This window comes from Oryctolagus cuniculus, chromosome 20 (genome assembly GCF_051225735.1).
Source record: "Oryctolagus cuniculus isolate XC-2025 breed Fujian yellow rabbit chromosome 20, ASM5122573v1, whole genome shotgun sequence".
Taxonomy (NCBI): Eukaryota; Metazoa; Chordata; class Mammalia; order Lagomorpha; family Leporidae; genus Oryctolagus; species Oryctolagus cuniculus.
Window position 1 is genome coordinate 40,276,153 of NC_142886.1, and position 19,097 is coordinate 40,295,249.

The following is a 19,097-nucleotide window of genomic DNA, read 5'->3' on the forward strand; positions in this document are numbered from 1 at the left end:
CTGTGGAGTCCAGGTGCTGGGTATGTGGGTGCTCACTGGAAAATCTATACAACTTTTTGTCATGGTTGAAAGTTTTCATAATAAAATGGACACTCACCTCGGGTGCATATACCTGCCCCTGCGTCTGCTACTTTTCCAAAGAGCCTGCCCCAGTAGGCTACTACAAAATCAAAGCAGCGAGGAAGACGGGCGGTGTCAGGGCTTCTTCACGCGTCCCACAGCTGTGCGTGACTTTCATTCAAAATGATTTGGTTTTGCTCCTCAGGGCTGCGAGCGGGTGGGGCTCTGAACCTGGGACCGCTCCCACGTGCCCGGGGTGGCTTTGTCCATGGGTGGGGCGACAAGTGTAGCGAGGGGGCCGAGCGCCCTCTCCTGGCCCCCGACGGGCCGGCGTAGGCCTGCCGAGCGCCCATCTCCGGGAAGCGCACGCCCCGGGTGTGAGCGCCGCAGCCCCGAGGTCCGCCCGCCGAGCGCCCGGCCCCAGCCGGCGGAGTCCAGAGCCGGAGGCGGCCCTGCGCGTCCTGGAGGCGGGCGACGGGGTGGAGTCGCCGCCGCAGGCAGCCGCGCGGCTCCACCTGTTGCAGCGTCGGCGCGCGCCTGCTGGGGAAGGTAGAGATCCGCGCGGGTCTCTGCCGCAGGGCGGAAGCGGCGAGGGGTTCGGGGGACAGTCCCAGCGGAGCGGCACGGACAGAGCGCTCCCAGGGAGGTGAGAGCCGAGCGCGGCCGCGGCCCCAGCGCCCCTGCAAGGTGGGGTCTCCGGGAGGGGCCTGGCGGTCTGCTGGAGCGCTGGCAACGGGTGTGCGCCGGGTGCGGGTGGGGAGCGCACTCTGCGTGGAGCCCAGGCCCGCAGCCCGTGCGCAAGAGAGGGAGGTCTCCGGGGTCACTGTGGCCAGGGGGCCCCCGTCCCCGTCCTTGGATGCCTCTCCCTGCACCAAGCAGGCTCGCCGGACGCGCTCCGTCGGGGCCGGGCCGAGCCTCGCTGGCAGACGACGCCCCCGCGGAGGACCCAGAGGCCAAGGGCGACTGCCCGGGGGAGAGGCCTCTGACTTCCTTGGCGCCCTCGTTCCAACCTCCCTTTCTGATCTCTCTCCAGCCCCTCCGCCCGCCGGATGCCGCGCCGCGCGGGGGCCGAGCAGGCGGTCCGAGTCCGCAGCCCTCGCTCAGTACAGTCGGGTCATCCCGGCCCCCACCGGGGACCAGCTCCAGCCTCTAAGCTCCGGCAGCCGGGTCGGGGACTCCGGAGGCCACCGGGGCGACACCACGACTAGGACGCGCCCCCGCGGACCCCGCAGAGGCGGCCGTGCCACGGCCAGCAGGCGGACCGCGCGTCCCGGCCGTCAGCGGCGTGAGAAGCGATGGTCCCAGGGGCCGAGACCTCGGGGGGAGATCCGAGTCGGCTGGAGCTGGCCCTGACGCCGCGCCACGCCCCCTCCCCGGTCGGAGCCGGGTAGGGCGCGGGCTGGAAACCCAGCGCCGCATCCGCTGGCCAAGCAGAAGCGGGCTCTGCGCCGGTCCCACCGCTCTTGAGCGTCACGGAGAACTCTGGTGGCAAAGAGGATTCGAAACCAGGGCTCAAGGCGGACGTGGGGAGCCGGCTGGGCAGGCGCGGCCGAGGCGGCGACCCGGGGAGCCGCACCGCCCAGCGTGGCGAGCGGCGGTCATGGGCGAGGGCTGAGCGCCCGGCCCCGCGCTGCCTCCGCGTCGGGCCATGGCCGGCCGCACCTGCAGCTGCGGCCTGGGCCTCCTGCACGAGGACAACGCGCGCTTCCTGCTGCTCGCCGTGCTCATCGCGCTCTACCTGCTGGGCGGCGCCGCCGTCTTCTCGGCGCTGGAGCGGGCGCACGAGCGCCAGGCCAAGCAACGCTGGGAGGAGCGCCTGGCCAACTTCAGCCGCGGCCACAACCTGAGCCGCGACGAGCTGCGAGGACTCCTCCGCCACTACGAGGAGGCCGTCAGGGCCGGCATCCGCGTCGACAACGTCCGCCCGCGCTGGGACTTCACAGGCGCCTTCTACTTCGTGGGCACCGTCGTGTCCACCATAGGTGAGTGGGCCCGCGAGGCCCCGGCCGCCGTTCCCCAGCGCGGCTCGCGACCTGCAGGCGCGGGTGCCTCCGTGCTATCCACAGGCGGCCTGCGCACTGGCAGCGTCTGCCCCACCTGGGAGCTGGTGGCACATGCAGTCCTGGCGGGCGGGCGGGCGAGCGGGTCTGATCCTACCCGGGAGTACCTGGCCTCGAATCCGACTCCAGCCCCGGATTCCAGCTTCCTGCTCCTGTAGACCGACCCTGGGAGGCAGCAGGTGGTGGGTCAGGTAATGCAGTTCCTGCGCCTAGTGGCACAGCTACTGGGTTGAGTTCCTATCTTCATTGAAAGCACTTGGGAAGGGAGCCAGCTGATGGGAGCACCTGTTCTCCCTCCCCCTTCCTCCCCTCCCCCCCTTTTCCTTTCCCTCTTCCCCTCTCAAATAAGCTAACTGCTTTTGTAAAGAGAGAGAGAGAGAGAGAGAGGCCATGCAGCCTACGGCCCCTCCCCAGGCCTGCAGCATCAGCACCTGCGACTCTGCAGAAGACAGCTGCAGACAGGGACAGGGATATGTGAACATTCACTGACTTTATTCTGTGCGCCAGCTGCTGGCCAAGGAAAAGCCCGAGTTTATTTTTATTTATGAGAGAGAGAGAGAGAGAGAGAGAGAGAGAGAGAGAGATCTTCCATCTGCTGATTCACTCCCCCAGATGCTGGCAACAGCCAAGACGGGGCCAGGCCAAAGCCAGGAGCCTGGAACTCCATCCGGGTCTCCCACATGAGTGGCAGGGGCCCAAGAACTTGAACCATTCCCCACTGCCTCCCAGGGAGTGCACTAGCAGGGAGGGAGCTGGATCAGAAGCAGAGTCAGGACTCGATCCCTGGCCCTCGGGTATAAGATAAGGGCATCCTGTGGAGCAGCCTAACCCAGTGCGCCATAAAGCCCACCCCTAAAGCCCGAATTTAAAGACTCGGTCCTTGACGTCATGCTTACAGAGAGCAGATCAGGTAGAATCCCAGATTGGCAGTGATATGCATTCTGTAAGGTGGAAACATTTCCTACTAGGAAGAACCAGGGCAAGCATGGCTTTCGAGCTGAACTAGTTAGGGTTCAGCACGATTTGGGTTTGAGGACGAAAAGTGTGTTGTCTCTGGGGCAGGCAAGAATTACATTCAGCAGCTGCGAGCTGGCTTGTCTGGTGGGAGCAGTGGAAGGGAGGCTAGGGAGGTCTGCTGGCTAGCGGGATGGAGGGGCCTTCACTGTCAGACCAACCAGCTAGACCGAGCTTACCTGGAGGCAGCCGAGAGCCAGGGAGAGTTTGAGCAAGGGTGTGGCGTGGTTTTGGTCTGTTATGCTTTGGTCCCCAGCAGAAGATGGGGGGTCTCTGCGCTACACCCCTCAAGACTGTTCACCCTTGAAGCTTAATCTGGTGCTAATGGATTCGGGGACGATGCTGTAGAGATGGAGAAGAGAGGGCTGGAGCGGGAGAAGGGTGTGAAAGGCTAGCCAGAGAGAGGCAGCCGCATCCCCCCTGCCTCCCACTGCAAGATCCCCAGGAGCGGCGAAAGGGCCACAGCACCAGGTGTGTGTGCTGAGTGCTGCACAGAAGGCTCATCAGGGGAGGGGGGGCCCAGGTGGAGCGCCCCGGGGCTCCCACACGTGGAGGTGGTATGCTGGGAGGGGGAGCACCGTGGAGGGAAGAGATCAGCCTCAGGTGACCCGTGAAGAATGGTTAGTCCAGGAGCCAAAGCTACAGCTGGTGAGTAGGAGATGGGACGGAAGGGACCGGCATGACCAGGGACACACACGGGGTATACCGAAAGTTCTGTGCAGAGCATCCTGGCTCACAACCCTCGGCCAGCTTGGGTGGCACTGCCCATTGGCAGGCCGTGATGGCGCCATGATAACTGGGGATCCCGGAAGCACTCGCCACGTTCTCTGGACGACCAGGACCCAGGACCCTGGGGGGGATGGAGGAGGAGTGACACCCCACCCCCCCCATGGCTCTCTCTCCCAGCCCACACCCTGCAGGGCTGTGTTAGCCATGTTCCTGAAGTCCCTCAGAACACTTCCTGCTCCAAAGACGGTTCCAGAGTTTCTACTTAGGAAGGTCTCGGGGTGAACATGTAATAAGCAGGTGTTGCTCTGGACTTAGCCTTGAGCCTGTTGTGTTTGTGTAGCAAGTACAAGATTTTGGTTTCAGTAGAGTGATGAGCTGGTGGGAAATTAGGGAACGGAGTGCTCTTGACCGCCATCAGAAACCACCCCCTGCGACCCCCAGAGCTGTAGAGGGGGAAGGAGCAGTGGGGGGTAAGGACGGGAGCGTGGGTGCAGCAGGCACCGGGGCTGCCTGGGGAGCTGGGCCCGTGTGAACCCGGGCATTTGAGCTGCAGAGGTGATCGCGTGGCTCAGTGGAGTGGAACCAGACTGGCAGGATCTAGGGTTGGAGACTTTGGTGCCTCTGTAACTGGGCACGATTCCTAACGCTTCTGAGCTCCATGCTTCTCATGTAGGGCACCTGCAGAGAGCCCACCTGGGCACCTGGTGCACCCTCACTGTTCAGTGACACCTGCTTCCGCCTCCTGCCCACTTCTCCCAAAGCTCTTATAGGTTCTTGTGAAGGGCAAGGCACTTTGGCATGTGAGTGCTTGGTAAAAAGTACAAAGCATTATATGACTAGGAAGCATAAGTGTGGGCTTTTTTTTTTTTTTACTTTGTCATGTCTTTTTAAAAAATTTTTATTTATTAGAGAGCGAGCGAGAGCGCACACTCATCGTTGATTCACTCCCCAGAGGCCTGTGATGGTTGGATCTGGGAGCCGGGAATTCAGTGCAGTCTCCCCCCTGGGTACCAGGCCCTCAGTCCTGAGCCATCACGGCTCCCTCCCGGAGTCTGCATTAGCAAGAAGCTGGCGTCAGGAGTGGAGCCGAGATCTGAACCCAGGCAGCCTCAATGGGAACATGGGCCCCTTAACCACCAGGCGAACTGCCTGCCCCTACTGTCTCGTTTCTAACACTTGGCTTTTACTTGCTTACTGTTGCTGTAGTAACGGCGCCTGGCACCCTTCAGTGAGCACATACTAAGTGCGCACTGTGAATTTGTGGTCATGGGAGGCAGTTTATGCTGCCTTACCCTGACACTTCATGTCAGTCAGCACAGCTCCGTGAGGTAGGGGTGACCTCGCCCATGTATAGATGAGCAAGCTAAAGCTTCATGTTCTTTGTAAAATCAATGTAAAGAAGAAAAAATTAAACCATCTGTCATGGTATCACCAGAATTAGCCGTTACTAGCATCCTGGTGCATTTTGTTCTGGCCTTTTCCCCCAGGCATATGCATGTATGCGTTGTTAAAATGAGAGTGTGTCGCTCCCCCTCTTCGTGGAGGAGCAACACAGGACCCTGCGCTGTTCTTTTGTCTGCTCGGCCCTCCCCGGGTTTGCTGCTGGTTCTTCCCGGGTTGGCTACTATCCCTTCCACCTCCGTGGAAGGGCAGTTCCCCCTGGCCGCATTCCCCACTTCCGCAGGGGAGCGGCACACCGCCGGCCGGCTTTCTCGGGGGCTGCACGGGTTCCCTTAGATGTTCCCCATAGATGTTCCTGGTGCATGCCGTCTCTCTCCTCCTATATAGTCCTCCTCCGCCAATCCCAACTCGGCTGCCCACACGCCGAGTACGCTGCTCTCCAATCAGGAGCAAGTCCTACAGTTTATTAGTTGAACTGGAGGCAGCTGTGCGGAAGCTGTTTACTTCTCTCCCAGCGCCATATTGTGGGAGAGCAGATGCATAGAATAAGTCTTAATTCCAGTAACAGTCTAGTCCGGTTTGCTCCCCACAAGAGTGAAATTCTATCGGCTGTAACCTGGGTTATTATCGTACTATTATATGATGGTGTCCCCTAAAAATTAATTCCATCATGCTTTATTCTGCCAAGACTTGCATGTAGCAGACAAGGAAGCACGCGGGAAAGCAGTCATAAAAGGGAAGTGAAATACCTGACCGAGGGAAAGGAGGAACAGAAATATGGAAGACAGAAGGATCTAGAAAGGGGCTGGAAAGGAGCTTTGTGTTGGTTTGAGTTCCCTCAGTAGCAAAGAGCCAGGAATCTGAGTGCAGAAAGTTTACGGGGAGGTGCAGGGGATACAGGCGAGGGAAGGGGGAAGTGATACAAGGCAGGGAAGTGTATGCAGAGTGGCCGGGTGAGGACGCACACCACGGCGTGCACCTGCTGTGAGATCCTTAGTGGAAGCCAGAAGCAGCACAGAACTCACAACCCACGTGATCCTAGGTGTGCAGGCTGGGGTGTTGATACTCCCACGCCTGTTGTGAGTGGTTAAAGGGGGTCTGTGAAGGAGCTTGGGTTGGGGAGACATTCCCAGGAACTTGGGGCTGTTTTTCATCATCAGCCCTCGGCCAGAGTCGTGACCCAGCCTAGGATTCTTGTTATCACAAAGGAGGAAACATAGGCGGCTTCCCAGAGCCCGATTCTCTGAAGAATCTTCCCCTTGTGATTTTGTGCAGGACATTTTCCTGGAAAATGAAATTGAGAACTGCACGCATCAGTTATCTAATTGAACTGTGATTTAAGCGTCAAAGCAGAGTGGAAAACAGTTTCTCAGAAGGTTAAACATAGAGTGACAATATGAGCCAGCATTCTGCTCCTGGGTGGAGAGTGCAAACAGCTCAAAGTGAGGATTCAAACAAATATTTCAATGCTAATGTTTATAGCAGCATTATTTCTATAGCCAAAAGTGGCAACAGCCCAAGTGGCCGGTAGCGGATGCGTGGACAAACAAAATGCGATACACGTGCACAGTGGACTGGCACTCAGTCACATAAAGGAATGAGACGTGGAGAAATGCTACAACACAGCTGAGCCTTGAAAAGAACTGTGCTCAGAGAAATATGCCAGGCACAGAGGACAAGCACTCTGGGACTCCGCTTACGTGGAGAACCTAGAACAGGCAAGTTCATCAAGATCAAGTAGGAGGTTACGGGGCTGAGGGAAGGCGGAAGGGCAGGGTTACTGTTTAGTGATGTTAGATGATTAGAAAGTTTTGAGCATAGGTAGTGGTGATGCTTACACAGCATTGTGAATATATTGAATGCTCCTGGGTTACATACTTCTCAGGACTTGAAAGGATTTTATGTATCTTCTCCCACACTAATAAAAGAGCCAGAACATAATATTAAGACACAATTCCTGGATGTTGATTGTGAAATGAGCTGGTGATCAGACTTGAGCAAGAATAAATTGAAAGTATTTGGAGGCTGGCGCCACGGCTCACTAGGCTAATCCTCCACCTAGCGGCTCCGGCACACCAGGTTCTAGTCCCAGTTGGGACGCCAGATTCTGTCCCGGTTGCCCCTCTTCCAGGCCAGCTCTCTGCTGTGGCCAGGGAGTGCAGTGGAGGATGGCCCAGGTGCTTGGGCCCTGCACCCCATGGGAGACCAGGAGAAGCACCTGGCTCCTGCCATCGGAACAGCGCGGTGTGCCGGCCGCAGCACGCCAGCTGTGGCGGCCATTGGAGGGTGAACCAACGGCAAAAGGAAGACCTTTCTCTCTGTCTCTCTCTCACTGTCCACTCTGCCTGCCAAAAAAAAAAAAAAAAAAAAAGTATTTGGAGACACAGACTGACAGCATATTCTGTAAATGATCTGTAAATATCTTTTCTCTCAAATAGGCTTTTGTTGGGAGTCTGTGTCTGTGTTTGTGCATTTGTAACAGAGTTTCTGTCCAAAAGGATTCGAGGCAGCAGCTTGCACGTGATGTAATCAGTGTGGCTGAGGTTATGCTGCAGTAAGAAGATAACCCCCAAATCTCAGTCATGTGATACAGCAAAAAGTTTATGCCATGGTCAGGGCTGGGCCGGGCTGAAGCCAGAAGCCAGGAGCTTGCACTGGGTCTCCCATGTGGGTGCAGGGGCCCAAGCACCTGGGCCATCCTCCGCTGCTTACCAGGCCATTAGCAGGGGGCTGGATCTGAAGTGGAGCAGCCAGGACTCCAACCAGCAGCCACATGGGATGCCACAGTGTCACAGTGGCTTTACCTGCTGCAACATGGCACTAGCCCCTGGGACAGGTATTTGGCCTAACAGTTAAGACATCCACAACCCATAGGCAGAGTGCCTGACTTCACTACCTGCTCTGCCCCTGACACCAGCTTCCTGCAAACGCAGACCCCGGGAGGTAACAGGTGGCCGTTTATCTGGCTGGGTTCCCACCCATGTGGAAGACCTGGATTGAGTTCCTGACTCTAAGCTCCAGCCATTGCAGGCATTTTGGGGAGTGAACCAACAGAGGGAATGCTCATTCTCATTCTCTCTCTCTCTCTCTCTCTCTAAGTATTTTTAAAGATTTATTTATTTATTTGAAAGAGAAAGTGGAGAGAGGGAGACAGAGAGATAAAGAGGTGTTCCATCTTGGTTCACTCCCCAAATGGCCACACTGGCTGGGGCTGGGCCGGGCTGAAGCCAGGAGCCTGGAGCCCCATCCTGGTGTCCCGCGTGGGTGGCGGGGCCCAGGTACATGGGCCATCTTCCACTGTGTTTGCAGGAGCATTGACAGGGAGCTGCACCAGAAGTGGAGCAGCAGGACTCGAATTCCACTTGTAGGTGGTGGCTTAACCTGCTACGCCACGTCGACCCTAAAATAAATAGTTTTTAAACTGACGTGCTCCCCATCCAGAGGGCAGCACGGCCCGAGCAGCTCCCCGGCCTGTCTCGGGGCTTGGGGCTGCCTTTGTCTGGGGCTCTGCTTTAGAACCAGATGCTTCCATATCGCCCAGGAAGGAGCAGGAGTGGCCGGAAGGCTGAGCACCAGCGATGTAAAGGCTCCACCTGGAAGAGACACAAGTCACACGGCTGTCCCCAGCTTCAGGGGGTTAAGGAAACACAGTCCTCCCGTGAGTCCAGCCCTGGGCAGGACTTGATGTTGGCAAATAGTGCTGGTGGCCACTACTCGTGCACACGGAACCTGCGCCAGAAATGGGCACTGGTGGGTTTAAGGCGTTGGGAGATGAGAAAACACAAGAAGGATAGGACTCTTGAGACACAGAAATACACATCAGAAGGACCTGCATAATCAACAGAAGCGACCCCCAAATGGCCTGAGTTTCCCAGTTGTCAGAGAGGCAGCGACAGTAAGCGGTTACCCCTCTCCCAGCTGGCTTCTTGGAAGACACCCAATTTTTTCAGAGTGGAATAAAAATTTCTCCTGCACTTGTTGTGAGGGGACGTGAAAATGTGGTGAGTAGGTTCCCCCACACCTCCGCCCTCAGCAGGAAGGACTGCGAGCTCCATCGTTGCCTGGCGCCCCCCAGTGTAGAGCGCAGTTCATCAGACATCCCTCAGCCAAAACCCAGGGCAACATGGAGCAGACACAAAGCTCTTCGCTAGGGGCCAGCACCGTGGCACAGTAGGTTAACCCTCCGGTTCTAGTCCCAGCTGCTCCTCTTCCAATCCAGCTCTCTGCTATGCCTGGGAAAGCAGTAGAAGATGGCCCATGGCTGGCGCCGCGGCTCACTAGGCTAATCCTCCGCCTGTGGCACCAGCACCCTGGGGTTCTAGTTCCAGTTGGAGCAACGGATTCTGTCCTGGTTGCTCCTCTTCCAGTCCAGCTCTCTGCTGTGGCCTGGGAGTGCAGTGGAGGATGGCCCAGGTCCTCGGGCCCTGCACCTGTGTGGGAGACCAGGAGGAAGCACCTGGCTCCTGGCTTCGGATCAGCGCAGTGCACCAGCCGCAACGCACCGGCCGTAGCGGCCACTTTGGGGGTGAACCAACGGAAAAAGGAAGACCTTTCTCTCTGTTTCTTTCTCTCTCTCTCTCTGCCTGTCAAAAAACAAACAAACAAACAAACAAACAAACAAAAAAAAGATGACCCAAGTCCTTGGGTCCCTGCACCCGTGTGGGAGACCCAGAAAAGGCTCCTGGCTCCTGGCTTTGGATCGGCGTAGCTCCAGCCGTTGCGGCCATTTGGGGAGTGAACCAGCGAAAGGAAGACCTTTCTCTCTGTCTCTAGCTCTCACTGTCTGTAATAAATAAATACAAATCTTAAAAAAAAAAAAAAAAAAGCTGTTCTTTAAGACCACCCCGCTATAAAGCAGTGAAGTCAGAATTGGAACCAAGGTCCATTTTGTTCCATGCCCAATGATGAAAGAAATAGAGCTACATTTTAGAAGGCTAGAAATGTGTGGTAAGATATAAAAACGAGAAATCACCCTTCACTGCACAACAAGAACAACTGTTCGTTAACACGCTCTGCATCATACTGTATTGAACCTAAACACTCTTAGGAAATCTAAGATGTATCATAATTTTAGGTGCCATTATAAAAATAAAGAGCCGTTACTTAAATTCTGCTAACAGCTGTCAGATGTTTCCCGATTTCAGATGTAGTAGAATGTCGGGGCGAGGGCAGGTGGGAATTTGGCCTAGCGGGTAGGACACCAGTTAAGATGCCCACATCTCACATCGGAGCAGCTGGGTGTGGTATCCAGTCCTGGCGCCCGTCTCCAGCTCTCCGCTGGTGCAGACACTGGGATCCCTGCCATCCACGTGGGATAGCCAGGTTGAGTTCCCGGTTCCTGCTCGGCTCTGCCCTGGACGTTGTGGGCATTTGGGGAGTGACCCAGCATGTGGGAGGTTTTCTTGATTTCTCTCTCTCTCTTTCTCTCTCTCTGGCTCTCCACCTCTTAAATTAAAAAAAAAAAAAACTTGAAAGATATATCCTTTTTTAAAATTATTTATTTACTTATTCAAAGGGGACAGCTAGAGAGAGAGAGAGAGAGAGAGGTCTTCCATCCTCTGATTCACTCCCCAAATGGCCACAACAGTCAGAGCTGAGCTGATCCAAAGCCAGGAGCTTCATCCAGGTCTCCCGCATGGATGGAGACCCCAAGCACCTGGGCCATCTTCTCCTTTCCCAGGTGTATTAGCAGGAAACTGGATAGCAAACAGAGCAGCCGGTGCCCATAAGGGATGCTGGTACTGCAAGCTGTGGCATTATTCACTGCACCACAGCGCTGCCCTGAGATACATCATAAAATCAGTGAAATACATCATTGTCGCTCCCCCTCTTCGTGGAGGAACGACACTAAACCCTGCCTAGGCTTCATATCCGAGTCACGGCACCATTATGTCGCTCCCCCTCTTCGTGGAGGAACGACACAGGACCCTGCGCTGTTCTTTTGTCTGCTTGGCCCTCCCCGGGTTTGCTGCTGGTTCTTCCCGGGTTGGCTACTATCCCTTCCACCTCCGTGGAAGGGCAGTTCCCCCTGGCCACATTCCCCACTTCCGCAGGGGAGCGGCACACCGCCGGCCGGCTTTCTCGGGGGCTGCACGGGTTCCCTTAGATGTTCCCCATAGATGTTCCTGGTGCATGCCGTCTCTCTCCTCCTTTATAGTCCTCCTCCGCCAATCCCAACTCGGCTGCCCACACGCCGAGTACGCTGCTCTCCAATCAGGAGCAAGTCCTACAGTTTATTAGCTGAACTGGAGGCAGCTGTGTGGAAGCTGTTTACTTCTCTCCCAGCGCCATATTGTGGGAGAGCAGATGCATAGAATAAGTCTTAATTTCAGCAACTTAGTCCAGTCCGGATTGCTCCCCACACATCATATTTTGTATCTCATTACTTTCTATAGCACCATGAGCACATTATTGTAATTAGGCAACAATCACTTTCATTAGAATTAAAATTGCTTTGATTTATACTAAAGTTAATTATTTTAAATATATATTGAAAGTACTTACAATGCATTGTCTCTGAATCAGCTAGCTAATTCTCACACATTTTTCTACTGCAAGCAGGGGGATGTTGTGTTAGTGTGTAAGTGTGCTTTATTTTTGAATTTTAGGATTTTAGCCTTTGCCCTAAAGTCTAAGTGATTGTATCATTTTTTAAAAGATTTTATTTATTTACTTGAGAGGTAGTTATAGACAGAGGGAGGGAGAGACAGACGGAAAGGTCTTCCACCCATTGGTTCATTCCTCAAATGGCCGCAACATTCGGAGCTGTGCCCATCTGAAGCCAGAAGCTTCTTCCAGATCTCACACACAGCAGGTGCAGGGGCCCCAGCACTTGGGCCATCTAATACGGCTGTCCCAGGCCATCAACAGGGAGCTGGATCAGAAATGGAGCAGCCAGGACTTGAACTGGTGCCCATATGGGATGCCAGCACTGCAGGCATATGCTTAACCTACTTTACGATAGTGCTGACCCCTGTGTTACACTTTTTTCCTTTGTTCTCTGCTAACTATCTATAGCTATAGTTAGATGGAAAATTTTTTTAAGATGATTTTATTTATTTGAAAGACAATGACAGAGGTAGGGAGAGAGAGATCTTCCATCCTCTGGTTCATTCCCCAAATGGCTGCAATAGCTGGAGCTGAGCCAATCTGAAGCCAGGAGCCAAGAGCTGCTTCCAGGTTTCCCACGTGGGTGCAGCTGCTGCTTTCTCAGGCACATTAGCAGGGAGCTGGGTCAGAAGTAGAGCAGCTGGGACTCTAACCAGCGCTCATATGGGATGCCGGCACTGCAGGCCGGGGCTTTAACCCACTGCACCACAGCACCAGCCCCTTTTATTCTTTCTTTTCATTTTTTTAAAAGATGTATTTTATTTGTTTGAAAGGCAGAGCAGAGAGAGGTAGAGGCAGAGAGAGAGAGATCTTCCATCCCCTGGTTTAATCCCCAGATGACCCCAACAACTGGGGCTGGGCTAAGCCAAAGCCAGGAGCCTGAAACTCCACCCCAGTCTCCTGCATGGGCAAAGGGGCCAAGCACTTGGGCATCCCTCTGCTGCCTTCCCAGTGGTGTTGGCAGGGAGCTGGATTGGAAGCAGAGCAGTCAGGACTTAAACCAGCACTCTAATGTGGGATGTCAGTGTTGCAGGTGGCAGCTTAACCCCTGGCCACATAACACCAGCCGGAGAAATGTTTTTCATTTCTATGCAGTTCCATATTTTTCTTGTGCTTCCTTCCATTGTCTTTGTGCATAGAAAATCTTTTCCCATCCAGACCTCATAAGGATGAAAGTTTTTGTTCGATAGTTTTCCAATCATAACAGTATATTTCCAGTCATAACAGTGGTGTTAAAGGCATTCTAATGTATTTTTCCTCTGAACAGTAGCAGATGCATTTAAGGGTTGTGGCTGAGGAGCAACGCATGGTTGTGGGGAATCAGGAAACAGAGGGAGTAGCTGCCAAGAGCTTGCGTTCCTTCAGGGTGAGGTGTGAGGGCCACCTCTCGAGCTGCACCTTGAACGTGTGGTGGGGAAGCTCAAAGTTTCCGTTCTGAGAATGTGGGTTTGTTGAATTGTTTGTTTCCTACCTGGAAAAGTTCGGTATCTTAAAATCAGAGTTCTATCACAAGACAAAACTCACACCCTCCACTCACCAGCATTCTAGGATTTATGAATGTTAATTTTTATCTATCTGTTTCCGTTAGAAAGGAAAAGGGAAAGAGAAGTTTCTTTGATCTTTTAAGAACCATTTTATTTATTATTATTATTTATTTATTTATTTTTGACAGGCAGAGTTAGTGAGAGAGAGAGACAGAGAGAAAGGTCTTCCCCTTCCATTGGTTCACCTCCCAAATGGCCACTACAGCTGGCGCGCTGTGCCGATCCGAAGCCAGGAGCCAGGTGCTTCCTCCTGGTCTCCCATGCGGATGCAGGGCCCAAGCACTTGGGCCATCCTCCACTGCCTTCCTGAGCCACAGCAGAGAGCTGGACCAGAAGAGGGGCAACCGGGACAGAATCCAGCGCCTCAACTGGGACTAGAACCCGGGGTGCCCAGAGGATTAGCCTAGTGAGCTGCGGCGCCGGCCTCTTTTGAGATCCTTGATGAGGAAAGTATTGCTGGTTAGAGATCATGATCGCTCTTTCCAGCTGTGGTCCCTAGATTACGGGGGGTAGTATAAGAGGACAGAAGTGGTCTGGCTGGCACACTCAGGAGAGGTTTGTGATCCTGCAGTAGCTACAGTACCACAGACACAAGGTTTGGGCAGATCATGCCTATTCCTTCCAGGAGTCCCCGCCAGTGGAGACTTCTAGTGCTCACTGCAATAGTTCATGCCTCAAAGTTGCATCATCCCTCCCATCACCATGCCAACTCAGGGTGCCTGTCCCCAGGACCTTCATCTCCTATGTCACTTCCTAACTTTGCCGCTAGCTGTTGGTGCGTTGACTCCAGGGTCATCTGGGTCTCGGGTCTTCCCTCGTGTTAAGCAGCCACTGAAGATGGTGATAGCACTGATCTTGTGCGTGAACCTGGCAGTGGTTTTCAAACTGTGCTCCAAGAAGCCCATGGGGTTCTCCATGGCTTCCTAGGCACTGCCTCCAGGGCGAAGGGGACCTCCCAAGTTCCGAGCTCTAAGATACAACTGGACGTGCCCGTGCGTGGGAGGTTTTCAGAAAGTACGTGGAAATGCATACTATGGGAAAATTACGCATGGATATCAACATTGTTTTATACCAAAATAAACTTATCTTTTAACTGTTTTTCCACTATCTGAAGTACCCTTATATATATGTATATGTATAATCTCTAAAAATAATTATTCTATTTGGTTACCTTTTCATTGACTTTAATTTTTTGGTATGTAGAAAGACTTTCATAGTGTTTCAAACACACTCACTTTGACTAGCAATTTTTCCTATCTTTTTCATAAATTCAGGTCCCCTCTATGGTTGAAATAAATATTCTCATCAATTCTCTATTTTGTTTTTTAACGCATCTCAAATGTTATTTTAAAAGATTACCATTTTAAAGCTTTTGTGAGCTTGACTATATAATTAGCTTTTGATTTATTTCTAAAATTATCACGATGATATGAGCAGGTGCATGTTGAAGGATTCTGTTTCCTAGTTATTGTTTCTCTGAATCCTGCTGTCTGTCTGTCATTCAGCTAGCTTTTCTCATTCACTGTGGAATTTGGAGGTTGAGGAACACCGTGACCATCCGCCCCACAAGCTTCACAAACACCCACAGTAACATTTCATTGTGGGATTCAGGGCAAAGAGAGTTAGGATTAATGCTTATGTCACTCGCATAACTTGCTATTCTTCTGTTAGTATTACCTTTGTTGAGCTCTTGGAGAGTTTTCTTATTGTAGGGAAATTTGGTGCATTTCATCTCATTCTCCTTTGTTCTGTACTTTCCTTACTTTTCTGCTCTCTATTCAATGCTGTGTGTTTATTATGTTGACTTAGGTACTGTGTTTGTCACTTTAGTATGATCAGGAGGAAATCTCATTGAAACCTGAGGATAAAAACCATTTCTGGGGAGTGTGCATCCAGCCCAGATATTAAGGTGCTCACGTCCCATGTCATAGGAGCTGGGTGGGTGCCTGCTGCCATCCCCAACTCTGGCTTCCCTCCTGTTCCAACCCTAGTGATGACCCAAGTACTTCAGTTCTATTTTTTTTTTTTAAGATTTATTTATTTATTTGAGAGGCAGAGTTACATGGAGCAGGAGAGACAGAGAGAGGGATTGTCCATCTGCTGGTTCACTCCCCAAATGACTGCAATGGCTGGAGCTGGGCTGATCCATAGCCAGGAGCTTCCACCAGGTCTCCCACACAGGTGCAGGGGCCCAAGCACTTGGGCCATCTTCCACTGCTTTCCTAGGCCATTAGCAGGGAGCTGAATCGGAAGTGGAGCAGCTGGGATTCCAACCGGTGCCCATATGGGATGCCAGTACCACAGGCGGAGGCTTGGCCTGCTGCAGCACAGCACCGGCTCCTAGTACTTGAGTTCTTACCACCACGTGGGAGGCCTGCATTGAGCTCCGTGTTCCCCTGGCTCTGCCTTGACCGTTGCAGGCATGTGGGGAGCAAACCAGCCGATGAGAGCTTTCTGTCGACTGTCTCTTTGACTCTCAAATAAATATAAAATAATTTAGAACATTCTAAAAAACCATTTTCACCACTGTTTCCCACGTGTATAAACAGAATTGAGCCTTTTCTAGAGGACCGAGAATCGTTCCCTGGACCTCCGACCTCCTTGCCCCCTAGTCCTGCGGCGCATCGCCTGGAGATGATTTCTCAGTAGCATCGTTTACCTGTGATCACGTCCATCGCTGACAGCCCAGTCCTCCCGGCCCTTCTTTCTTTTGCTGACCCAGAGGGCTTTTCTTCTGTCGTATCTCCATCTTCGTTTCCAGTTCCATTCTCCTGCCCCTGCACCTTGGAGCGTTGGTTAATCCTTTAGCACCATTAGATGCTCAAGCTTTACTTCTGCTTTCAAACAGAAAGGAAAGGCAAGAAAATTAATTTTTAAAAAAAGATTTATTTTTAAAATGTATTTATTTTGGAAGTCAAGTTACAGAGAGAGAGGGAGAGCTTCTCTCTCTCTCTCTCTCTCTGCCTCTTTGTAACTCTGCCTTTCAAATAAATTAATAAATCTTAAAAAAAAAAAAAAAAAAAAGGAAGAGGGCAGGAAAGAGGCAAAAGGTTTGAGCCAGTTCAACTGGTCCCCAGAGAAGAGTGCTCAGAAGAGAGGTTGGAAGGAGAGACCCCAGATGTCAAAAATCAGATGAGAAGGCTGGCGCTATGGCTTAGTGGGTTAAGCCTCCTCCTGTGGCACCGTCATCCCATATGTGTGGGCACTGGTTCACGTCCTGGCTGCTCCTGTTTGATCCAGCTCTCTGCTGTGGCCTGGAAAAGCAGTAGGAGATGGCCCAAGTCCTTGGGCCCCTGCACCCCCGTGGGAGACCCAGAAGAAGTTCCTGGCTCCTGGCTTAGGAATGACACAGCTCTGGCCATTGCAGCTATTCGGGGAGTGAACTAGTGGATGGAAGACCTCTCTCTCTGTCTGTAACTCTACTTCTCAAGTAAATACATAAAATCTTAAAAAAAAAAATAAGATGAGTTGGCGGGAGAGGGTGGACTAGGACTGCATTGGCAGACTTGCACTTGACGCGTGCAGCCGTCATCTTTGTAAGTGCAGCAGCAGCACCAAGCCCTGGAGGGCTTCCCCTCTTCCTCCTGTGTTTCCCAACCCAAGGTGCCCCGTCCTCTAGGAATCCTCTGGCCCACACCCCGGACCTGCTAGGGCTTCCTGTTCTGGATTCCCTGGGGCCAAGACAAAACGCCAATCCCTTCTGCCCCCACCCCCAAAAATGAACCTGCCCATGCATTCACAAGTGGCAAATGATGTCAAGCACCTTTTTGTGCGTTTCTTGGAATATTTGTTATGTATCTTCTTGATGTACGTGTGCACTTGTTGGTATATTTATCGTACATCTCCTTGATGCGCTTGTCTAATCAAACCCCTTGCCTACCTTTCAGTTGGGTTATTCATGCTTTTATTATTAAATTGTAAATATACTTTACAAATTCTAGGTTCAAGCTCTTAATCAAACTCTTAATTTGCACACTTCTCTATGTTATGTTTTTGCTTACTTAGCATCCTTTGAAGCACAAAATGTTTGATTTTGCTGAAGCCCAGCAGTTTATCTATTTTGTCTTTCATCGCCTGTGATTTTAGTGTCATCTCTAAGAATCAATCGTATAATCCACAAGTATGAAGATTTGAACCTGTTTTCTAAGAGTACTCTTACAGTTTTGTTCTTTCTTATGTGTAGGTTATCGATCTATTCTGAGTTAAATTTTGTACAAGGTATGAGATATGGGTCTAATTTATTTCTCTTGCAAGGTGCATGTTAGATTTTTGTTTTATTTATTTGAAAGAGTTACAGAAAGAGGTAAAGACAGAGAGATAGGTCTTCCATCCGCTGGTTCACTCCCCAGATGGCAGAAATGGCTGGAGCTGAACTGAGCTAAAGCCAGGAGCCAGGAGCTTCTTCCAGGTCTCCCATGTGGGTGCAGGGACCCAAGGATTTGGGCCATCTTCCACTGATTTCCTAGGTGCATTCGCAGGGAGCTGGATAGGAAGTAGAGCAGTCAGGACTCCAACTGGCATGCATATGGGATGCCGGTGCTGCAGCACCAGCCCCCGCTTCCCCAGCACCATTTTATTTATTTATTTAAAAAAAAAAGACTGTTCTTCTCCCCATTGAGTTGTTTCCACACTCTTGAAAAAAAAAATCATTGGCCATAAATGGGAGGGTTGATTTCTGGCCTGTCAGTTCTCTTCCATTGATCTGCCTGTGTATTCTATGCCAGTACCTCGTGGTTTTGTAGTAAATTTGGAAATCAGGAAGCGTAAGTCCTCCAACACGATTCTTTTTTGAGATGGTTTTGGGCAATCAAGTCCCTTGAACTTCCGTGTGAATTTTAAGATCAGCTTGTCGGTTTCTGCAAAAAAGCCTTGTGATCGGCCTGGGGAGTGTTGCCATCTGTCTTTGTTTGGCACTGCTGTAACAGAATACCTGGGCCTGGGGAATGTATGAAGAGCAGAGATTTATTTCTGACAGCCTGGATGGAAGCTGGGAGGTCCAAGAGAGAGGAGCCTGTGTTTCACAAGGGCTCTCTTCCTGCATCGATGGGTGGTAGAAGGTGGTGGGACAGGAAGACTTGATGGAGACAGAGAGGGAGGGGCCAGAACTCAGCCTTGTATCCAGAACCAGCCCCCGTGATAATGGCCTTAGCCCATTCACCAGAGCAGAGCCCTTATGACCTATTCACCTCTTAAAAGCCCCACTTCTCAACACTGTTGCACCAGGGACTGATTTCCCAACACATGAGCTTTCTCGTGGGGACGGGGAACACATTGAAATCATCAGGCCACATAAACAGTCTCTAATAATTAATGTTAATATTTAATAGAACAATATTGAATGTTCCAGTCTGTGATCATGGGATGTCATCCCATTAATTCGTGTCCTCTAGTTTGTACTAATGCTTTATAGTTTCCAGAGTTTATGTTTTATATTCTTGTTGGTAAATTTCTTAAATATTTTATTCTTTTTATTTATTTTTTTGACAGGCAGAGTGGACAGTGAGAGAGAGAGAGAGAGAGACAGAGATAAAGGTCTTCCTTTGCCATTGGTTCACCCTCCAATGGCCACCGCTGCCAGTGCGCTGCAGTCAGCGCACCGCGCCGATCCGATGGCAGGAGCCAGGTGCTTCTCCTGGTCTCCCATGGGGTGCAGGGCCTAAGCACTTGGGCCATCCTCCAC

At 52.2% G+C, this 19,097-nt stretch overlaps 1 protein-coding gene across 2 annotated transcripts in view; it reads left to right on the plus strand.

Moving 5' to 3' along the window:
• Window positions 1-313: 313 nt before the first annotated feature.
• Window positions 314-19,097, plus strand: part of KCNK13 (potassium two pore domain channel subfamily K member 13) — a 105,311-nt gene continuing 86,527 nt past the window's right edge. Inside the window, exons 1-2 of one of the 2 annotated variants that reach the window (XM_051826153.3) lie at window positions 314-706; window positions 1,094-2,042. In XM_051826153.3, coding sequence (XP_051682113.2) covers window positions 1,709-2,042 — 334 coding nt within the window. In that variant the 5' untranslated portion in view covers window positions 314-706; window positions 1,094-1,708. Of the gene's footprint in view, window positions 707-1,093; window positions 2,043-3,646; window positions 3,783-19,097 lie in introns of those variants that run through there. The other variant, XM_089322643.1, reaches the window with a different exon arrangement.